The 24733-nt window shown below is 38.7% G+C and overlaps 1 protein-coding gene across 1 annotated transcript in view; it reads left to right on the top strand.

Moving 5' to 3' along the window:
- MnM (myomesin and myosin binding protein) overlaps window positions 1–24733 on the top strand; it is a 227392-nt gene that overhangs the window by 130575 nt on the left and 72084 nt on the right. The window contains exons 6-7 of the mRNA XM_081743875.1: window positions 1143–1365; window positions 16778–17065. Of these exons, the coding sequence (XP_081600001.1) occupies window positions 1143–1365; window positions 16778–17065 (511 nt within the window). The remainder of the gene's footprint in view (window positions 1–1142; window positions 1366–16777; window positions 17066–24733) is intronic.

The following is a 24733-nucleotide window of genomic DNA, read 5'->3' as shown; positions in this document are numbered from 1 at the left end:
CTATTCTTCTGAGAGATTTTTCCTGTAGATTATGGTCAGCAGGAAACCTATCGCGTATATACGGAATTTCGAAAAACATCATCTGTACTTAATCTATTTATTGTCAACTTAGTTTCCGTATGTCGTACATGGTATAGAGTGTAGCTACTGACACGCATTATTTTTGTTCTGCTGGTATATAGTTTCTTATTTAAGACTTTCAATACAATTTTCGCCTCATCTGATGTTAATGTTATGTATTTTTTATATCTGTTCACGTTTGCTTTGTTTTTCAGCGGAACCATCACATTCTATGTTGAATCTGTTCATTCTTTGGTTTCATGTATTTTGGGTATAAACTAAATAATGGCCAACATACATTTTGTTTCTTCTTCCCTTCGTCACCTACTGTGCATTTATAAGGTGAATAGGCATTTGCATTTCCGTTCCTTATGTCTCAAAGTGTTTGGTCGAATCTAACCGCCATTATGGTAAACATTTTCTCGAATTCACTTGTTTTGTTCCTCTTCAACTTCTAGACTATGCAGTATGTTCGTACTGTTATTGATTCTAGTGCAACGAGAACCTTCCCAGGCAATGACGAATGTAACAGTTGAACTTCGATGCAGCAAAGTTTTCAGCAGTGATGTCAATTTAGACTATTTTTTGGCTAAATCTAGACTATTTGGAAAGGCATTTAGCCATGCAAATCTACGAAATGCTTATGGCCTTAAATATAGCTTATTTTATGAAATTCTTTTGCCATTTTTGCCTTTTTATTCGGCGCTACATTAATTCTAAAAATACTCATTCTTTGAAAATAAGGTGTAAGTTTTAAAACATATCCTTTAAACCGTTCCGGAGATATGATAAACATTGATAAAGTTCACAACCCTGATGAAAATGACGTATTTCTGGAAAATTTTAAAAATGATTGTTGTTTCATTTCTCTTTTATAGCATTACAGCAATAGCTTTTAGTGGCTGTTATGAGAAGTTCTAGCAGTTACATGATTACGTTATATGAGGAAAAAAAAGTGTTCTATTTTAATTAAATATTCTTTTAATTCTTGGAGTGCATACTTATATTCTGAATGTAAGAGCCATACATTCGTATTTTCGGAATTGGTTATAATGTCACTTTATAACAATCTTTCCTCATAGGTTGTTTTTACTGTTCATGTTCTTGGTACTCCCATTCCAACTATAACATGGTATAAAGATGGCTACGAGATATTTAGCAGTCGTCGAATACGAATTATAACAGAAAATGAGAGAAGTTCGTTAATATTTCATCAAGCAGCCCTTACTGATGAAGGAGAAATTAAATGCACTGCCACAAATAGAGCTGGACATATTGTTACAAAAGCAAGACTACAGGTCGAAGGTAAGCGGACAGTTAAACTACTTATGTAGGTATAAGTATTTCACAATCAATTTCTTATTATGGATTTCGTAAGAACATACAGCATACACTATTCTAATGAATGGATAGACGCACGCAGGACAATATAAGGACCACACACAATCCTGATGGAAATTGCATTTCAGTAGAATTGCTTGAAGCTGTGATATGTTGTAGATGTTGTGATCCTGAGAAAAAGTCTCAATAGACATAACCACCGATCACTAACCGTTTGGCCACGGAAGGGCCACTTTCTTGAAAACAGCAGAAGGTAACGATATTTTGGATTTCGGTGGAAATGACTAAAACCGTGATGTGTTGTAGATATTGTGATCCTAAGAAAAAGTCTCAATGGGCACAGCAACCAATCACTAACCGTTTGGCCATTACTGTTTCACTTTGTTTTGAAAACAGCCGAAGATAACGATATTTTAGATTTTGGTGAAAATGACTGAAACCGTGATATGTTGTAGATATTGTGATCCTGAGAAAAAGTCTCAATGGACACAACCACCAATCAGAAACCGTTTGGTCAGTACAGGGCCACTTTTTTGAAACCAACTGGAGATAACGATATTCTGGATTTCGGTGAAAATGACTGAAACCGTGATATATTGTAGGTATTGTGATTCAAGAAAAAAGTCTCAATGAACACAACCACCAATCATTAACCGTTTGGCCACTACAGGGCCACAAAGCGATGAAATCACTCAATGCATGAAAAAATGCTATTTTCCTTTCGTCAAACTATTGAACCACAAAATTTTCTTGGTTGTTGCCTCTGTCTTCTCTTGCGCAAGAAAACACAGTGTGTAGATGAATCTTGATGACCTAAATCAGAGTATTCAAGATGTTAAAATGTCTGCCAAATAAGTAAGAGATGAGAGCCATGTGAAAGCATTTAAATTGTGTGTTAACCGAAATTTAGAATTTATAAGAAACAACCTTACTTTATCATTAAGCTCAGACATCCGTGTCTGAACCTTACCCCGTGATAGCCACCAAATTTCTGGATACCATAATAAGTATTCGTAATAGATTTCCAGTGAGTTGTTATTATTTATTTTGTCTTTTTGTACTGTATGCATCTCACTTGGTTAAAATATGTGTAATATACATTTAAAAAGTTCCCAGGTATGAGTAACATGATAAGATAACATTTAATGAAAATAATGCAGCAGACCTCTTAGTAGGTAGGACCTTTATAACAGTATTACCTTTATAATAGAAACGTATCGCGAGCGTGGTTTATCATTCCGTGACATTGGTTTCTTAGATGTAATGCGGCCACGATGTAGTGCATATGAACTCGATGACTCCAAGAAGGCACTAAAGCAACAGCACACCGGATCTCAACCACTGCATCTATCAAGAGTCGCCAGGATAGACAGATGATTTTTGGGTATGGTTCTGGCGGACTGAACAGCCACTTGCTGCACTCTGATGCAAGTACTGGACGCTATTAAACAGCATTCAGTATCCTCACAAGCACTGCTGCCGCTACCACTGACTGCCAGCATAAGAATAGTCTATAACTGTGTGGCAAATATCGCGCATGGAGAGATGAGTGGTAAGACATCCTTTTCTCAGTCTAATCCTGCTTTTGTCTTCAACATCATGATGGGAGCATCCATACTCGGCACTATCGTGATAGTAGGCTGCATTTTGGATCGCCACTTCGATCCCGAACCGGGTGTTATGTTGTACGGTGCCATTGGATTCCGTGCCCATTCGTGTTTTCTTCGCATTGGTGGATATTTGACCAGCCATCCGTATAGTTATGAAGTGTTGCACCCATTTATGTATTTTTTAGTGCAGCTCCTGCCAACGACTACGTTCCAGCAACCCTCATGTCAAGTACAGTCCCAGACTTCCTAGCTGGACAGAATGTTTCTGTGTTTCTTTGCCAGTACGTTCCTTCGATCTCTCGCCGATTGAACATATCTAATCAATAGTTACACAACGTTTATCGCACCTGCCAATTCCGCCAGTTACAGTTGATGAGCTGTGCTATCGTTTCGAAGACACATCGGCACCCTATCCTTGGAGGACATTCAAGGGATTACCCTCTCGATATCCAACTCTGTTGCAACTGTCCCGACCGCCCATGATGAATCTACAGTTGTTCAATCGACAGCTCTTCTCCGCTCTTGCCAAGTTTTCACGCGTCTTACAGAGTGGTAAGCCTAATCATTTGCTACTTGTACCATCAGATTTCTCCTGCAAACTTCGGAGCTGCTGTCTTGTCCCCTTCCTAATATTGGATTTTGAATGGCAAATAGTGTAGAAAAAAAATTTAATGTCGTCGTAAATAATGGTGAAGTTGCCAAAAAATGAGATCTGTCTTGTAAGTAGTATGACAAAAATAGTTTTGAAAAAAGATGTAAAATAATATTTTTAAAAGAAATTTGAGCAAGTTAATTAATATTCAAACGTACCGCGCATAAAGTAGTAAAATTTTGAATCTATTTTATATCTCCACTCCTTCAACCAAAACTTTACTAGGTCAACTAAAATTCAGATTTATAAACAATAGAAGAAAACAAAGGATCTACTATCCTAACTATATATAAAACTACATGAGCTGATATAAATTATTGAGCATTTCGTGTAGGGCTACAATGAATAAGTTTGGCATGATTGTAGCTTTCCGGAACTAACCGACAGGAAAATTGTCAAAAGTGAATATTTTTAACTTTTAGGGGGTCTAAAGACGGGATGAAGAATTTCCCCATGTTATTTAAAGGGACCTTTTCCCGGACCTATAATCTTATGTTTTAGGTACTTACAATTGGAATAAAAACTTGAAATTCAGTATGCTTTTACGTTTTCGTTAGCGTTATCTGAATGCATCATCAGAAATAAAAATTTCCAACCGTAGAATGGTTTTATGGGGATCTGAAAAATCTTTCCCATCTTATTTATATGGGACATTTTCTACACCCCAAAATGTTTAGGCACTTCCGGAAGGATTGGAAGAATGAAATTTGGCATGATTGTAGCCTTCGAGAATTAACCGATGGGAAATTTGCCAAAAGTGAATATTTTAAACTTTTTTTAGGGGTCTAAAGGGGTATGAAGAAATTCCCATGCTATTTAAATAGGCGTTTTCTTGGGATACATATCTTAGCTTTTAGATAGTTGAAATAGGAAAAGAAACGATAGAATTGTGGGTTCAAGAGGTACGAGAGTGCGAGGCCGTATGCCGAGCAAAGACAATGTGTGGGGGCGAAGCCCCTGTATGGGCAAATTCAGGAAATATGAAGAGCAAGTTCACGAAATTCAGTGTCGATGCAAAGGCTGATAGATAAGAAATGCGAGGCCGTAGGCCGAGCAAACCAGGTAGGCTGAGGGCGGAGCCCCCAGCTACCCAAAGGGTAGTCTATATTATAAAATTGAAAGTGACTATGTTTGTGACTCTCAATCTCTTGAACCGCCCCGCCGATCTCGATCAAATTTTTGACGTAGAAGCGGTTCTGACCTGGGAGTGTTTTTAGCTATTTATGTTACTTTGACAGTAGAACTTAGGAATGGGGGAGGAGGGGAATTATTAGAAAAATAAAGAAAACTTAATAACTCTTGAACCATCTAACCGACCTCAATCAATGTTTCAACATAGGTGGGGTTCGGACCTTGGATGTTCCTTATCATTTCACTTTGACGGAGCAACGTAGAGGAGGGGTGGGGGAATATACTAAATTATATATATATATATATATATATATATATATATATATATATATATATATATATATATATATAATGAAAGTGGCTATATTTGTGAGTGAATAACTTTTGAACCACCAAATCTATCTTAATCAAATATTCAACATAGATGACGTTCAAAACTGTCATTTCACTTTGACGCTAGACCTTAGGGGAGGGGTGAATGAGAAATATATGAAAATGAATGAAACTTAATAATTATTGATCCACCCGACCTATCTCGATCAAACTTTCAACATAGATAAGGTACGGACCTAGCATGTTTTCGACATTTCACTTTTACGATGCAACGCAGGGTACGGGGAGGGGGAGATATATGTTAAAAGAAATAAAAATAAAAGTGACTGTCTCTGTGACTTCATCACGCTTAAACCAACCGACCGATCTTAACTAAATTTTCAACATTGATGAGGTTCGGACCTGGGGTGGTTTTTGTCATATCACTTTTACGATAGAACTTAGGAGAGGGGAAGGGAAGGGGAGCGATTTATAAAAATAAATAAAATTCAAGAATTTTTGAACCACCCGACCGATCTCGATCAAATTTTTCAACATAGATGACGTTCGAGCCTGGAAAGTTTTTTATAAGTATATTTTCACTTTGACGGTAGAACCTAGGGGAGGGGGAGGAGAGGGAGAGATTTATATATAAAAATAAAACAACTCTTGAACCACCCAACTATCTTGATCAAATTTTCAACATAGATGAGGTTCGCGCCTGGGATGGTATTTATCTATTTACTTTGACAATAGAACTTAGGGGAGGGGGAGCAAGGAGTTAAAAATAAATAAAACTTAATAACACTTGAACCAAACAATCAATCTCGATCAAATTTTTAACATAGATGAGGTTCGGGTCTCAGAGGTTTTTATAACTTCACTTTGATTTTAGAACTTGGTGGAGGGGATAGGAGAGGGATATATATATATATATATATATATATATATATATATATATATATATATATATATATATATATATATATATATACACCGGGTGCACCATTTATGATGTCCCACTTTTATAACAGAGAAAACAAGATAGGGAGAGAAGCGAAACTTTGCACAAAGCAACTATAGGAAGGGGGACATCTATACATATATTGGGTAACATCACCAAATGAACACTGTTGCCAACCCAATATAAAGTTATGTTTTTTTAATGGAATGACCTAAATTTAATTTCATAATTCGAATCAGCAATGAAAGCAAATGCGAAAAATTTTAATTTTAATTTATTTTTAGTTTAACGTCCGTTTCAGCAGCGAGGCTATATGAGACGTGAACCTACTGATTAACGTGGAATCCGAACCACGTGGGCTCCCGCACAAAGTCGAAAGAAGTGACACTCGGAGATCAGTGTTTTATACTTTTTGAGAAATAACGTTAAACATATGCCAAATTTAAACGCCTGTAACACACACAAGGAATGAAGTAGTAACTATTTGTGCACATTAAATTAAATACTGGGAAGAACTCTTTAAGATGACTTCAAGTTTAGAAGGATCAGTTAAACAGTGTTGGCACAACAGAAGAGAGACAAGTTGAGTTTGGAAATAGTGCAATAACTGGGAAAAGGTCTTTAATACAATATGGTTAAAAATTCTTAGAGCAAATCAGTATGTTATAAGGAGCATTGTCACGTTCATTTGAGATTGATAAGTCAAGTACTTACCGAGATATTCGGTATTTTATAAAAGCTGAGAATTTTGTGCTGTACAAGATGGTAACGCTGTCTGAAAATTCCCTGTTTTCCCTCTGCGTTGGAGAAATCGTGAAGAAATGATTAAAACAAAATAAAACATTAATGAATGAACATACAGTGAAATGAAACTCATTTGGCTTCTTGGAGGGAGTAGTTAAACGTAATGTTGGTAATATAAGTGGTTTTTGAGTTAGAAATACGAATTCACATTTCAATAAGATGATACAAATACGTTTAAGGGAGTTACCTAATAGCTACTTTCGTGCGGCGAATATACTTATGCTCGTGCAACTTTAGGGGAGTAATATCGAAATAATTCAATATTATCTGTAAATGTTACCGACTTGTTACAAATTCTTGTTTAAACATGAATGAATGAAAAAGTAACAGTTTGTTGCAATTCAAGCAATACAAAGGATGGTTTGCAAGCACAATTTCTTTGACTGCGTGGTATCTGGTGGGCGTAGCCATGAAAATTACTCACTTCCTTTGCTTGCTAACAAAAAAGTCTAAGGGGATCATTCGGAAGCAATGTTCAAAAAATTCTACATACAAGAAATGCAAGAAGTCATTATAACTGCTATGCCGATGATCGCTAATTAATTGGTAAATATGGCTTTACGTTGACGCAATCCGTATCGGAATGGTTCCCCAAGTCTCTCGCATTACTCATTAGGTCACGAAAAAAAAAATTCTTTGTGTGGTATACTTAGTACAGGTGAACTCTCACTTAGGAACTTAAAATTTTAGTTATTGGTCCTGACTGAGTATATATATATTATTTATCGTTATTTTGCTACCATATTATAAATCTCTGCAAAGGTTAGGTGTATGAGTTGTAGCCTATATGAACCAATGAAGTAGGCATTATTATATATATAAAAAAAATAAAATAAAACAATTATATTTACCATAAAATTCGTATATTTTTTACATTTCTGCTTTGCCGCCAGCTTGCCAAACTGCACGTTATCTTCTGTATTTGTCAGCTCATTTATTGAATGTGTAGTTACAATTCATCGAATAAGTTTGAAACGCGCTACTTTTTTTCATGTGAAGCTCGACATATGTTTCTCGTCCAGGTTTACGTTTGCCGCACCACTCGAAATAATTGTTCAAAAATTACAATTATTTCATAAATTCCTTCTGATTGTTTGCTAAATGATTTGCGCTGGGCGATATGAAAATCTCTCAAATGGCATAGTTAAATTTCAAGGAGACCATCATAATAAATTGTTGAAAAGTTAAAATTCTACTAGGAATTGCGTGTAAATACGGTGTCCGGATGTATGCATAAAAACTGCAATAATAAAAAAAACACGAAACAGCCTATGATAGGGAGCCTCTAAAAAGCACGAATGCTATCTAACTGAGTCACCTCACGGCAAGCTGGAGGGCCCGAGATCTAGCGAGGGAGTGCGTCCGAAGGGAGCAGGTGCGTCAGCGAAGTTTGATATATCCAAATTGAGGATAGTGAAAACGAGTGGATTTTGGCAATGATATGAGTTTCAATAGTACTTGTCACGGTTTCATACTAGTAGCGTTCCACTTGTAAAGATAAAATACAACTTCTGTACACTGTACACAAATACAGCAAAGGTGGAAAATAGTTTCTTATACAACCATCTTTCATATGCACTCACTTATTTTATCCGTAGTAAAGTAAGGATTTTACACTAGTAACCCTACACTTGTAAGCATAAAATACAGGTGTATTACTTTGTATTTAATTCTATCGCTTGCAGAAATTTGTTCTTTATAAATATGTCTTTTCATGCGAAGTATTGAATTTTACCTGTAAATCTTTCAAAATTTGGTGCGCCAAAAATAAACCAGCACCATATTTATTATAAATTCAAAGGTAAATAAATTGACCAAAATGCAAGTAGTAGCAAGTAGTAAGACTGACGTAATGTACCATACACAGGCTTAGGCACATCAATGCGTGATATGTTTAACTTATGTAATATAGTGCTGATGGGGTTCACTAAAATTTTACTTAGGTGTTTTTATTTTTCTTTTTGTTCTTGGACATAAAACATGAGTTAGTATATGTAGGTTGGCTTTGGTTAGTTTAGAATTGGTTCATTTGATAAACTCTTATGATACTTCACCAAATGTTAAAATGTGAATTGTGCATTAATATAACGAAAATCACAGGTTCAAGTTTTCTTTTACATACGCAGCAGCTAGGTCGTAATTAATGAATCTCTTAAAATGTTTTATACGGCTTCATTCTGCAGTGGATTCTCTTATCGAAATGTAAAGTTTGACTTTTTTTTTTTGCAATACTTGGCATACAATTATAATTACTTATTTTATTATTTGCGTTCGTTTGCGATCCGCAAGTTTTGCGAACATTGTTACGAAATTAGACTCTTATACTGTTATTTAGCGTGGCACATAGACTGTTATTTGACATGGCACCAAGAGTTTCTAATGTTTGCATTTAGTGTTTACATGTACCCTTACGTATAATGTTATGTCTTAGCAACTGTTCGGAATGTTTTTTTTGCAATATATTGTACGACAGTCATTTCAAAAGTTCTCCACATTGAAAGATATTATGGAAGTAAATAATTTGTTGTACAAAATACCTTTACAGGCTTTCAATATAATCTCCATACTTGTTTATGACAGATTCCCAACGTTTTGGTAAATTCTATATTCTGGATAGAGCACCATCTTTGTTGAGGTGTCTGATCACTCGGGTCACCTCACTGAAATCTTAGACAATTGAATCAAATCGTTTTCCACAGAATGGTTCTGTCAATTTGGGAAACAAATCAAAGTCTGGTGGGCAATATCAGGATTATATTGGGGAGGGAATTATTTCCCATCCGTACTTGTCGAGTGTCACCCTTACTTGTAGAGCAGTATGCTGTCTTATATTATCGTTCAAAATGAGGACACCAGCTACAAGCATATCAGGGCTTCTTTCACGAATTTTCGGGCCGAAAACATTTTGCAGAATCAGGTTGTAGTATACGCCTGGTACAGACGTTCCCTGTGGCACTCTATTGTAGCCATCTCTCCATTCATATCATACGCGAAGATCATCGTGAGTTTAACATTTGATTGTTGGCGGCGGAAATTCTTCGGGCATAGACAGTCTGAACTGTTTCATTGTGGCAGCTGAGACTTCAGTTCTGGTTCAAAATCTCGTATCCAGGTTTAATCAATTGCAGCAGTCCTTTGTAGAAACTGATCTCCTTCTGTTTGTTAACCTTGAAACAATTCTTCTGCGACATCTTTTCTACTCTTCACTCAGATCATGTGTTCAATTTTGATATAGGAACGCTTGTCGTCATGAGTAACCCAACCTCTGTCAGGTTCACCAGTGAATTTCTCACAAGACAGCTATACAAACCAGCAAACACAGAAACAATCGTCAAGCCCAAACTCTGACCCACAACTAACTTAAAAGTGAACTTGATCAAACCACTGAACGGTCGTGCATGGGCTGTGTGCAAGATTTTTAAAATGACAGTCGTACTCATACCTGGACCCTTTCATTTTGTAACAGTTTCCGTCAACGCAAAGCGTAAATAAGCATTTCGGGTTTTACTTTCACGTGCAAACGTGTTTGTTTTCTACGGACACAGTCCCACGTTTGCTTATGGAGAACTCCAAGAATGTGTCAAATCATAAGGACCACGTAATAGAGGTTGGTTCTCGTTTCTCGTCCTTGTCTTCCTTTTCGCACATACACGCTGTCGCTGACATTCCTCCTCCATACGGACACAAGCCCGTGTGAGTTTTCAACTTTGCTCTGTTCAAATAGATTAAATGATCATAGTGACCACCATGAAGAGGTTTGTACATATTTTTCCGAGAATAATCGCTTTTTAGACATATCATTTTCCAGTATATCATAAATCTACACTATGTGATCAAAGGTATCCGGGCACCCCCAAAACATATGTTTTTCATATTAGGTGCCACCTACTGCCAGGTACTCATTATCAGCGACCTCAGTAGTAATTAGACATCATGAAAAAGCAGAATGGAGCGCTCTGCGGAACATATGGACTTCGAACGTGGTCAGGTGATTGGATGTCACTTGTGTCAGAAGTGTGTACGCGAGATTTCCACACTCCAACATCCCTAGGTCCACTGTTTCTGATGAGATAGTGAAGTAGAAACGTGAAGGGACACGTACAGCACAAAAGCGTACAGGCCGACCTCGTCTGTTGACTGACAGAGACCGCCGACAATTGAAGAGGGTCGTAAAGTGTAATAGGCAGACATCTATCCAGACCATCACACAGGAATTCCAAACTGCATCAGGATCCACTGCAAGTACTATGACAGGCGTGAGGTGAGAAAACTTGGATTTCATGGTCGAGTGGCTGCTCATAAGCCACACATCAAGCAGGTAAATGCCAAATGACGCCTCGCTTGGAGTAAGGAGCGTAAACATTGGACGATTGAGCAGTGGGAAAAGGTTGTGTGCAGTGACGAATCACGGTACACAATGTGGCGCTCCGATGGCAGGGTGTGGGTATGGCGAATGCCCGGTGAACGTCATCTGCCAGCGTGGGTAGTGCCAACAGTCAAATTCGGAGGTGGTGGCGTTATGGTGTGGTCGTGTTTTTCTTGGAGGTAGTTTGAACCCCTTGTTGTTTTGCGTGGCACTCTCACAGCACAGGCCTTGATGTTTCAAGCACCTTCTTGCTCCCCACTGTTGAAGAGCAATTGCGATGCGATTGCATCTTTCAACACGATCGAGCACTTCTTCATACTGCACGGCCTGTGGCGGAGTGGTTACCCGACCATAACATCCCTGTAAGGGACTGGCCTGCACAGAGTCCTGACTTGAATCCTATAGAACACCTTTGGGATGTTTTGGAACGCCGACTTCGTGCCAGGCCTCACCGACCTACAGCGATATCTCTCCTCAGTTCAGAACTCTGTGAAGAATGGGCTGCCATTTCTCAAGAAACTTTCCAGCACCTGATTGAAAGTATGCCTGCGAGAGTGGGAGCTGTCATCAAGGCTAAGGATGGGTCAACACCATATTGAATTCCAGCAGTACCGATGGAGGGCGCCAGGAACTTGAAAGTCATTTTCAGCCAGGTGTCCGGATACTTTTGATCACATAGTGTATATTCAATTATTATGAACATTGTACAAAATCAAAACATTCTGATTGAATTATAATAGGAAAACTGTGTGGTTATGCCTTCTTAAAGTAAAGTTGCGAGGGCACGGTGGCTCAGTGGTAGAGCGCTTACGTCTGGTGCGTGGAGGCCCCTGATACGATTTCCGGTCAAGTAGGTTTGTGGTGGATAACATCGTGTCCGAGGGGTTGTCAGATACTCTCGCTTTCTCTCACATTCTCATCCCACTAATTCTACCATCATCAGTCACTTGTCTTAATCCTTGTCTCCCTTAGCCTAAGTGGCATAATCGTGGGACGTTATACCGAAAGTTAAGCTGCCCTAAGGAATGCGATGTCGCATATAATTTGCAGAAGAACTATGGAATATTCTTTCACACAGTATGCTTACAATATTTTGTTTACAAGCATACCCACCTTTGCTAACGCACCTGGAACCTATAGACACCTCGAGTTTCCACTTGTTTCGCCCGGTCTTGACGCACCCATTCATGGACCCACCAGGTTTTCCTTTTCTTGACCGATGAGATACATTTCTTGTTTTTAATGGCCACCCAACACAGGTTGTTCGGTGTTTGTTCCATTATAGCTTTTATGGCACACATCTACGTGCTGTATTTTTGCCCATAACGTTAGAGTCCTCATAAGGGAATCGGCACCTATGAATTCATAAATGCAACTAGCCTCTTAAAAAACAATTTGTAAATTATTTGAAGTTAATTTCGTGGTGAATGAAATACAAAATAAGTTGGTGAATGAAATGTACCTCGTATGTTCCCCTAAAATGGGACAGCACGTATAAGTATTGGATAATCTAAAAAAAATTGCTATCATTTACCAGAACTTAGCCTATGCATTTTCAATTAAAACTTGGCAACTATTAATATCTACGTTTTATTGTATTTTCTAACTTATATTCAGAAGAAATACATTAATTTAAAGAAATACATGATGATCAGGAAACATTTATTCATATAATACGTTACAAAATTCATGAAACAGAAAAAATATTGGGTTGCTTATTTTAAATAGTTTGCTTTAGTTCGGCATGTCACGGATTACTACTTTAATATTTCTCCAACGCAGAGGGAAAACAGGGAATTTTGAAACAGCATTACCATCTTGTACAGCACAAAATTCTCAGATTTTATAAAATACCGAATATCTCGGTAAGTACTTGACTTATCAATCTCAAATAAACGTGACAGTGCTCCTTATGACATACTGATTTGCTCTAAGAATTTTTAACCATACTGTACTAGGACCTCTTCCAAGTTATTGCCCTATTTCCAAATTCAACTTGTCTCTCTTCTGTTGTGGCAACACTCTTTAACTGATCCTTCTAAACTTGGAGTCATCTTAAAGAGTTCTTCCTAGTATTTAATTTAATGTGTATTGTGTGTATTAAAGGCATTTAAATTTGAGACATGTTTAACGTTATTTCTCAAAAAGTGTGCAACATTGATCTGCGAGTGTTAAACTAAATTGAAATGAATGAAATTAAATTTAGGTCATTCCATTAAAAAAACATAGCTTTATATTGGGTTGGCAACACTGTTCATTTGGTGATGTTACCTAATACATGCATAGATGTCCCCCTTCCTATTTTGCTTGTCTCTCTCTCTTGATTCCTCTGTTATAAAGGTGGGAAATTATAAATGGCGCACCCGGTATATATATATATATATAGCTTTTGAACCAGCGGACCGATCCCGGTTAAGTTTAGAATCTACATGAAGTTTAAACCTGAGATGGATTTTACCATATCACTTTACGGTGTAATTAAAAGGTGAGGGAGGGGAGAGATGTTTAAAAATGATCGAAAATAACCGATTTAGTGTCGAATCCATAGTTTTCGGGTTCGCTGAAATAAACAATGAAACTTCCGATGCCGTGTCCCGCAACATGAAGAGGGAATATAATAAAGATCATCGAAAATGACTTATGTCGAAGAGAACTTTAGTAATAGTAAAAAGTGACTGACTAACGGAAATTACTATTTTTCTTAATGTAACCCAGCGAAGCGGGTAATTGATGCTAGTAATTGATAAGGATCTGAAAGAGTATACTATAATTGTGGTTTGTCACTCAAAATTTTAGTGGAAAATTTACAATTGTTTACATCATCTCATAAAGAACACACAGTTCTTGTATTTCTCTGCTAATCACATTAGATTGTCTAAAAATTATTGAGTCTTTCGAGGTCAAAGTTGACAATGCATTTATTGTTATTTAGAATTAACATTGTGAAACCACATATGCATCATTTTAGTCGATAACCCTCTATCTTTCCGGCAACACAGAATAACGCCGGCATAGGATTTCTGTGGTTTCTGAGAAAAACGCGACACAAGGTTTTTACATGTCTCTTTTGAAGCTAACTTACTACCATTCAGGAAGTTTTGTAGAGACCGAAAGAACTAATAGTCTAATGACGTCAGGCTATACGGTGGATGCATTAACACTTCCCAGGCAAGTTTTTCCAATTTCTGACGGGTATTTGAATATATATGCGGTCAAGTGTTGTCAGCATGATATATAACACCTTTTCGGTTTACCAGTTCCGACCTTGTCTTCTGAATTGCTAGGTGAAATAATGCTAATTGTCGACAATACAGATTCGAGCATAGTTCTGTCCGGTGGCAGCAGCTCATGATGAACATTGCCCTTCTAATTCCATGAAACCAGCAGCATAACTTACCTGGGCGTCAATTTGAGCTTTACCACAGGCTGTCGAGCCTTTTGCTTTGATGAACCTTTTTTGCACGTTACTGGCGTAGGTTGTCCACTTTTCATTACTGGTGATCAACCGCTACAGAAATGGCTCGAGTTTGTTACGTTCCACTAGAGATTCGCAGACAGAAATTCGATCTAGTAAATGTTTCCAATTCAGATCCTGTGGTACCAGAACGTCAAGCTTCTGTTTATAACCAGGTTTCTCCAAATTGTTAACACTGTTTTATGGACGTTTAAGTAATTGACAATTCCATGACTGCTACGTGGTGGTCTTGCTCGATTTTTGTCAGAATCTCATGCACTTTTTCTATGATTGGTCGTTGAATGCGAGAAACATCTTCGACATCAAAATTTCCAGAGCGAAAGCGAATGAATCATCATTTTGGTTGTGAAAAAATATCTTGCCCACAAACAGTACAATTTTTTTACGGTCCTAGTTTTGGGCTTGTATCGAAACAAAATTCTAAATTTTGCACAATTTTGCAGACAGTTCACTTATCTTCAAGCAATACCTTACATTTGATTATAGGTATTCCGATACCTTTTGCACGCTATCAGCTGTCAAATAACATTTGGATTGACCCGCTGCGACTCATGCACCCTGATATTTGTGACATGAACGCCATCTCGTGTACAGAAGTTCAATACTTTTTAGATAACCTAGTATGTAAAACATCTGTTAGATTCTAGGCGGACCAGTCTGTGGTTAGATAAGGAAAAAATGTTGATAAATCATACAAAAGTTCAGTGGAGAAACTATAATCAAAACATACATAAAAAGAAAGACAGATTTGAGAGAAGCAAACAAGGTGCAACTGTCAAAATTAAGATAAACCAAATATATTTTTGTCCATGAAATGTCACTTAAACATATCAATCGATCAAGAAAATGAAGTTCTCAAAATATGAGTGAACATTATACCCATCCTTGTCAGATTTGAGGTAAACTAACCAACTCCTGTCGGGCACAAATATCCTCGAAGCTAATGTATCCGCTAAACCTCAACCAATCAAATCAAATCATTTGAATATAGATGTAAGATTTAAAGAGAACAATCTAAATTGAAATAGAACAATCAAAATTTATGCATAAGAACTACAATTGAAGGGGGACTCCAAAAGAGCTTAAGTCAATTTTTGTCAATTTTGAGATATTGGTTTTATTAAGTTCCATTTCAGAATCTCCGTATATGGAGCAGGATTTCACGCCAAAACTCTATAAACCAAATTAGTTGTAGGAAAAAGAAAACAGCGTTTTTCAAAATGTCCTTAGTCAGCAGTATTTTCTCCAGTTATTTCCTGACTCATGCCTACACACACTTATAAAACTCTTGCTATAGATGATAATTTCATCGTTATCTTACGAAAAGTAGGCAATTAAATTTATTTTCTGTAGATTACTCTTCTTTTACAAAAATACAATGATGGAAACACAAAAAATCCTCTCTTGAAAACTAACTCTTTTTTTGACTTAGGCTCTTTTGGAATTGAGCTCTTCATTATTCAATACCATCCATTGAAAGAAACCAAATTGTTAGAAGTAGATTACACATTTACACATTTTCACAACTTTTTAGGTGGACGAAACAAAATTTGAGCAATTAAATTCGCTGCTTAATATTTTGATAAAGAACTACATTTTAATATCGTCGAATGATAGAGCAGAATTACCCAAATTTGAGGAGATCGTGTATGCATTTATTTAAATTTGGAAGAATAAACTGAAATTTGAATAATAAATCTACAAAAATTAAGGAGGACGTACCGAACTCGACTAGAAACACTAAAAAATTGATATCATCTCATGCAATGAGGAAAACAGAATTACAAAAGTTAGTGTGGTAAAGCATGTAAAGATAACGTACTTCGAACAACGGATTCTTTAATGAAAAAAAAAATACAAGGATCTGAGTGCAATTGTCGAACTTTGAGGTGCTTGCACTACAACTTTTTATGGTTTCTACGTTAATTTATTATTATTGAGCTTATATACTTACTAATTTTTGTGGCATTACCTATACTCTTACACTTCAATTTTCAAATTTTGGATAATGTGTACCTATATATTCCCTACAGTTTTGTAATATATTTCTATTGTGTTCCAGCTCCACCAAAAGTCATCTTGCCAAAAGAATATGAAGAAGGGCTTTTGTTTGAATACGATGAAATTATACGCTTTAAGGTACCAATTTCTGGACGTCCGGCTCCCCGAGTCACGTGGTACCATGACAATGAACCTGTTGATCCTGGAGGAAGGTACGAAATTTCTGTAGGAGACAAATCAACTACTCTCCGCATAACAGACGGCAGAAGACAGGACAGAGGAGAATATACTGTGCAGGCACAGAATGAACTTGGAGAAGACAGTGCTTCTTTCCTTGTTACTGTTACAGGTCAGTACACCGTATGGTATAAGAGTAAAATAAATCTAGTGATAGAAAGTTGATGCAATTTCATAAGCACTATACAGCACCAGACAGCTATACTTTTAAAGTTTGGGTTAAAACCTATTTCTTTCCTGTAGTTTTTACTTAAGTGCCGCTGCTGTGCCATCAGTTAATAGCTCAGAATAATCTCTGAAATACTCACTGAATAAATGTGACAATTGGGGGATAAAACTGGTGCACAACACGGTACTTAACTGCAAAATTATGGTTGAATTTAAACAAAATTCAAATGGTTTAACTTTGAGAATGACTAGTTGGGGAAAGGCGAGAGAGAAAAATAGGTTATGACTAAAAGATAAAGGATGAGCACTAGCCTGACATTCCGAAGAGACTGGTGTCGTCCTGTTCATCTGGATGATAAATGGTTTTCCCTGGAGGATCCTTGTTATTAGGGTTGAGCGTTTTGCACTTTTGCTGGAAATTCGATGACGGCTAGTGCGGAAAAGGTGCCATTAGTGGCACCAACCTTACTGATTTTTTTTGAATTTTTTGGACAACTCCTTACCTTACCCCAACGGACTTAAAGTTTTTAAAGTGTTTTGTTAGGCAACACGCACAACACCAATGACAGAAAAGCTGCTTGTGGTCGTTTTTAGTTACCTGATGGCTATAGTACAATTATTTTATTAAAAGAAACTTGTAACAATGCCAGTAAATAACTTTAAAATGTTTATGACTCAAAGTACAGCCATATTAGCTCAGTTGTTGGAATTAATGTAAAGATTTTGTTTGGAATGCCAGTTCACGATGATTATAGGCATAGCCCTTGATATAACACGGTTTTCTTTGTGCAACTCTTCGCTTATTTTGCTCTGTGCGCAAAATAACCCAGAACTCACCATGAGGAGGTGGTTGCACATCGAGTTCCGCCCACCCACCCAGTAAGCGTACGTTGACATTTGACCTTAGGTCACGTAGTTCTTTTTGGTCTCGAAGCGGGGAATTCTTGTTCTAGACTTCAGTTTGACTTTAACGTAGATATCTCTTGCGTTCTGACCGCACTTTTTCGACGGTGCCTCGGACACCAGCTTCACTGTGCGTTCCACAGCTTGACTATGGGAAGGGAATGTTGTTGTTAGAGTAGCTGAAGTTCGGATGTTTTCTTCAAGCTGCTGATCCGTTATGTTTTGTGTGATTGGCTGCTCTGTTAGACATTTAGGCCAATTAATCATGTCGTAGTAATTTTCAGCTGTAAAGTTTAATTTCGAAACAATGATGTCACGTGGGCGGCTTGGTCTCGGAGTCTTCTGGTTGCGGCACTTTTTTTATCCTTCTCCAGCCTAACGTTCGAATATGCGGATTTTTATCTGCTGTCATCGCTATCAGCAGGTTTTCATGATAAGCGTAGTATCCGTTTGTTTGTAGAACAGAATGAACTATGTGTTGTATATTTTCTGGCAGAAAACGTGATAGCTTAACTATGCTAAACAGATGCATGGCGCCCATTTTGCACGGAGGATTTCGCCGTATTGAAAACCAGACGGGAGCGTATACTTTAACAATGTACTGGCAAGGTAGACACAAACTTGAACTAGGTTCATCAGTACTGATGTAGTGGCGAAGCATCCTATAGGCCAATGTAAGCCATCGTGAATGATATAATGGTCCTGGTTTTTTGTTTGCTAGATCGGTAGTACACATTCCTGTAGCAACAGCCTTACAAATTTCAAAGAGATAATTCTGGTCGCTGCTTAAACCATCTGGTTTTTCCATTTCAGACACCCATTCAACGGGAATGGGTGTAAAGAAGACGATCGGTGAACGTTTACAATCCTTTAATTTCTTTCCGATGCGGTCGGTGAAAGTGTTGGGCCCGGTCGTCCCACCATCCAATTCGGTAACCAGGTGTCGAAATGGCAACTCGTTGGTATTAAGAAGGCAAATGAGATGCTGCAGTTCGTTTCCTAGGGATCTTTGTATCTGACTAATCACGCCGTTATCCCATCCATTGTTCGTGGCTTCACCATCGCTGCCGACTGCCTCAAAACTTGACACGTCGTACTGGTTCTTCTCTAAAAACTCCAATATAGAGTCGGCAAATCCTTGTCAGTGCCTGACTTAGGTATAGCATGACCCAAGTATTCTGAACCGGGCTCCGATAGAACTGTGATATGCTTTTCTGTAACCTCTCGTCTTCGTAGATTGCCGTTAATTTTTCTTGCACAAGAGTTGCATCATTTTTTCCGTCGAAGTAGATACATGTAAGCTCCCGGCCTAGGTGAGCCTTTTCTTTCTGGATCTTCTCACCCAGTTTATCTTTTCCTCTTTGAACCTTAGATCTGTCAACAACAAGATGTTTGTCCTCTGGTGTTATGAGTCTCGCGTCCTGAAGTACGGCAGAAGCGATCAAAGCAACCTGTCTGTCTGAAGCTCCAGTTCTAAACGCTTCCTCCGCTGTATTTTGAAGACAGATGCGCTTTAGGCTATGTTTCCTTTTTGGTCGCACCTCGAGGTCAGATCCCGACGTGCTTCCCGATTCAACAGCTTCGCTTCGCTGGATTCCCCAGACGACGCCAGTATCTTTAACCTGTGTCTATGCCTAATCCCACTAGTTGATGGACTTGCTTCAACATTTTCGGCGTCTTTCTTGGTTGTCTGCCCCTTAAATCTGCTCACTTTACGGGAAAACATCTTTGACAGAGATCTGCTTGTTCGGACGTCAATGTTACCAATGCTCATTTTCCATGATGTTCTCTGGTCCAAAAGAAACTTGAATTCTCGTTTTGGAATCTTGCGTGTCCTCTCACAGTTGCAACTTTTGACAGTTTTACATTTGCAAGACGCAATATCAAAAAGAGACTTTTCCGCGTGTGCAACAAAACCTGCACGTAGTGTTGCTTCTTGTCCTTGTCGACTGTAATGTTTTTCCTTGGTGCGACACTTATTATAAAATGTTTTCAGCATGTCAAAAACTCTCTTTTCTGAAACCACAGGAATGCTTGCTTTACGCCAAAATATGTACAACTCTTTGTCCAACTAGTTTACCAATGGCAGTCACTGGTAATTTAGTTACACTTATGTCACCACATAAACCACTTCGAAACCAATAATAATGTCGCTTAACGTCAGCGTACGTGGGTAACTGCACTTCACTCATTTCACTTGGAGTGCCAAATAAGCCTCGTTTCACACTTTTCCGCGTTGGTCTGCTATGAGGCTTTTTCTTCATCTTCTTTCCATTGCTTCCGAACTCGGAAACCAAAGTATAGAAAATGTCCCTGAATCGTATCGCACTAAGAAGACTGTAACTTTAGGTACAATGCACAAACTCTCTGTCTTAACAGCAACAGTAGCGAACTAAAACCGTTAAAGCTTAAGCTGCAATAAACTGGCTTGTTGGATTGGTTGGTCGAAGTACGCAATATTTATACCACAACCAAACTTCGAGCGAGAATATTCTAGAAACGTCGGCGTAGATTCTGGAGCCAACGAGGTGAGCGGGAGGTGCGCGAATCTTCTGAACGCAGCCGGATGTTGTGACTACGCTCGATGTGCGTGGCCAAAGTAAGAAACCACAAAGTTGTGTAGTCTGCCGATAGATGGCATTTGCTGTCGGTGTACATAACAAGCGAAGAGTTGCCAAAAACAAACCGTGTTATATCAAGAGCTATGCCTATAATCATTGTTAACGTGGCATTCCAAACAAAATCTGGACATTAATTCCAACAACTGAGCTAATATGGCTGTACTTTGACTCATAAACATTTTAAAATTATTTACTGACATTGCTACAAAGTCTTTTAATAAAATAATTGTATTATAGCCATCAGGTAACTCTAGAAACGACCACAAGCAGCTTTTCTGTCATTGGTGTTGGCGTGTTGCCTAACCAAACACTTAAAAACTTTAAGTCCATTGGGGAAGAGTAAGGGGTTGTCCAAAAAGATAAAAAAAATCAGTAAGGTGGGTGCCACTAATGGCACCTTTTCCGCACTAGCCGCCATCGAATTTCCAAGAAAAGTGCAAAACACTCCACACTACTGGTTATACTAGAGTCAGCCAACAACTGGATTTTAATCCTGCTGGACTACCAGGGGCAGCGAGTTCTCTCGTTACGATGCGTTTCTGATGATGTTCTCCTACACCTTCATTCCGCTAGTGAGATATTGGACTCTATTGAATTTGCGGTGATGAACCAACAGAATGGTACTCCCAAGACATGGAGTTAGTTGTTCTCCAATGGAGCGAGATGCCTCTCACGACCATCCTGCACTTTCCTAAACCTTGTGGAGAATACCCCCTGTCATGTGTCCTCCATGGTTTTGCTTAATCGAAAAACGATGAGTCTGACGTTTAGTGAACTAGGTAATATCAAGCTAGGCCGAAAGGAACGCGGAAAAGCAAGAAGGAAACTAGTTGCATTTATTGACAATTTCTCAAGTGACAATTAACAAATACATGCTTATTCAAGCTGTCTGGTAATGTACAATTATGAATACAAGTTTTGTTTCGTTGGATTTTAAATGTTCATAATTCTGTCGTTGATAAATGTAATTTAATAAAGTAATGGAATTTAGCGAATTAAGTTAAGAGTTTATACAATGATCACATGGTCATTTCACATCTAATACCCAACTACTTCACACTTAGAACAACACCCACACACGAGTTTAGTAAAGAAATTATTTCTAGAATTGAACGCTTCTGTGTAAGTATTCTGAAACGATGCCAAGTTTTATTGAAATCCGAAAATTGAAAAATTAAATTTGCAAATCTAGTGCTGAAAACAAGTACTATACAGTATCGCCTCAAGGGGATTTGCCTTGCAAGTTCTTCTCAGCACTACAGTTGGAAATTTCATATTCTATTTTCCGAATTCCAAAATAACTTGGTATCGTTTCAGATCCTTATCTTTTCCTGGAAGATCTAGGTGACAAACGTACGAGAACTTGGTTCTATTTACCACATTATGCTTTTCGTGAGATGTCACTAATTTTTGGAAAGCACTTAGAATAATTTACAGCAAAAATAAGGACTTCTAAGTATATACAGGGTGTAACTTAATTAATACAACAAACGTCGCGAGATGGTTCCTGTGATAAGCAAAAAGATTCCTATGAACATATAGTATATTGGTCATGTTTGAATGTTTAGTGATTGCCGAAACCGTGGGAAAATTAATTTCGAAGCTGTAGATATCGATGTGCAGAGAGATACAAATGTGCGTTCGTCGGGCACATCACAGGAGATGTTCAAAATTTCTGCCACGGACACCAATGCATGCATGACGACGCCGGATTACAGATTGGGGAACCCGTTCGAAGATACCTGGATCATGGCGAACACTTCCACAGGAGTTATGGATAAGCTGTTTCAAGTCCTTGACATCGTTGACAGGAGCATTATACACCACACTTTCCATGTGTCGCCACAGAAAAAAAAATCAGTGGATTCAGGTCCGGAGGGCGTGCGAGCCAAACACTAGACTACCTTGCCCGATCCAACATCTTGAGAGTTGTCCAACCACCGGCGGACATTCACACTGAAGTGCGCGGAATCCCCATCATGCATTTATCACATATTGCGGCGAATCACTAGGGGAAATTTTTCAGTAATTTGGGTAGTGCATCCTGCAGGAAGATCAAATACTGTGCTCTATACAGTCTTCGGTGCAAAATGTGTTTCGATTAGTTGATCATGCACAATACCACATCATACATTGAGTCCAAATTTGTATTGATTCTGAGTGAACCGTACCATGTGGATGTGCATCTGCTCACTCGTGTGTGTGTGATGCATGTGGACGATACCATCCCTATCAAATGTGGCCTCATCAGTGAGCAATACTAATGGCTGAAACAGCATGAGGGTAGTGGTGTGTTGAATGGACTACGGATCGCCACAAAGTTCCGGTTTCGGAACCGGTTCCAGACCTGGATCCAAAAACCCAGTTCCAGAACCAGATCTTAGGAGCCGGTTCCAGATCTGTATCCGAAAGCCCCCAAAGACCCGTAAAGGAGGCATAAAGTTCACCTTCAAAACACTGCAAAGAGGACCACACGCTTGTGCTCCCCACCCACTCCCGCTTGTGGCCCTCCAGAAAAAAAAAAATTGGTCCACCAGTGGGTGTTTAGTCAAATGAGTTTGTCAGTTTGCCTGTTTGTTTAGCCATGAGACAAGCGGCCGCCGCCTGGGCGCCTGCCTGTCGGTTCCACCATTTCATCTACCACACTGTTCATAGCTTGCTAGCAGCTCGGGATTTAGCGTAGGAATAGCCACAAAGTTACGGTTCCAGCGGAACCGGTTCTTGGAAATCTGTTTTTTAAAATCAGTTCCAGAACCGGTTCTAGACCTGGATTCGAAAAACCCGGTTCCAGACTGGATCCGAAAACCCAGGTCCGTAACCGGATCCGTTCAGAGCCGAAAACCGTTTCCACCAGGAACCGTTTTCGGCCGTCCCTAGAATGGACCACTGGCAGAATGTTTCAAGTGGTTGGACATCCGCATTTGTCAATCCTCGTACCCTTTGAATGTGGTATGGATACAAGGTTCTTTCATGTAATGCACGTCACACAGCCATGTGACTAATATTTATTTTTCGGCGAAGTTCCCCCGTACTCGTATCTGCTCATCATATACAGCTTCTAACACACGTTCGTCCGTAACAGGTGTTCACACACGACGGGTCGACAAGCACCCACAGGGGCAGGTAATACAGTCCCTGTTAAACACACCCACCGATAAATTGCTGCAAACATCCTGTATGATGGTTGCCGTCTTTTAGGAAAACTTTCCTGATAAAGTCGTGCTACTTCACACCCATTACCATCTGCACGACGATACATGAATAGCATGTCGGCCTGTTTGCGGTTTGAATAACGCACCATGGTTATTCGAGCATTGCCACTTGTCTCTATTCAACACTCACAGCACAATGACCGCACTCCTGTACTGTAGCATCTTGAACACAAGCATCTTCAACACTTTCTAGACCGCCATCTCGATAAAAAATGAAATAAAATCTCTGAGATTTACGTCCCACAGTTATGCCGGTTAGGCTAAAGAAGACGGTGATTATGAGAAATGAGTGAAATGGTGGAATGAAGAAAGTAGGAGGAAACGGAAGAACCCCGAGAAAACCCACGAGCACGGTGTTTGCCCACCACGAAGTCCACACGGCGCGAGCTGGAATCGAACCAGAGGACCCAAGCACCGGAGGTTGAACGCTCTACCATTGAGCCACCGCGCCCCCCGCCATCTCGAAGCTTAGTGGTTTTCGATATATATCTTTTCGAACTTACTGTTCCCATTCCTCCGGCCTTCGCAAACTCTGGCACTATGGCCAATATGCTATATGCACATAGGACCTTTTTGGTTGTCTTAGTGTCAGGAATCACCTCCTGATGTTTGTTTCATTAATTAAGTTTCATCCTATATATACGCACAGGTTATTTCCATCACTATGATAATAAATTGAAGAGGTGATATCTTTCAGCAGACGAGGCAAAAAAGTTGTAGCAAACATAGTTCTAATATCGTTCGCTTTAGAAGCTACAAGCTTCCGAGAAAGAGGAAAAAATAAATTTGAAGTTATCTCCAGAACTTTTAAACCTAAGATCTGATATGGTCTCTTTGTGTCTGAGGCTTGCTACCAGCTTTATCCAAAAATACACA

This window comes from Thermobia domestica, chromosome 17, assembly GCF_964235325.1.
Source record: "Thermobia domestica chromosome 17, izTheDome1.hap1.1, whole genome shotgun sequence".
Classification (NCBI taxonomy): domain Eukaryota; kingdom Metazoa; phylum Arthropoda; class Insecta; order Zygentoma; family Lepismatidae; genus Thermobia; species Thermobia domestica.
Note: the sequence above shows the minus strand (reverse complement) of the source record. Positions and strands in the feature narration are given on the sequence as shown.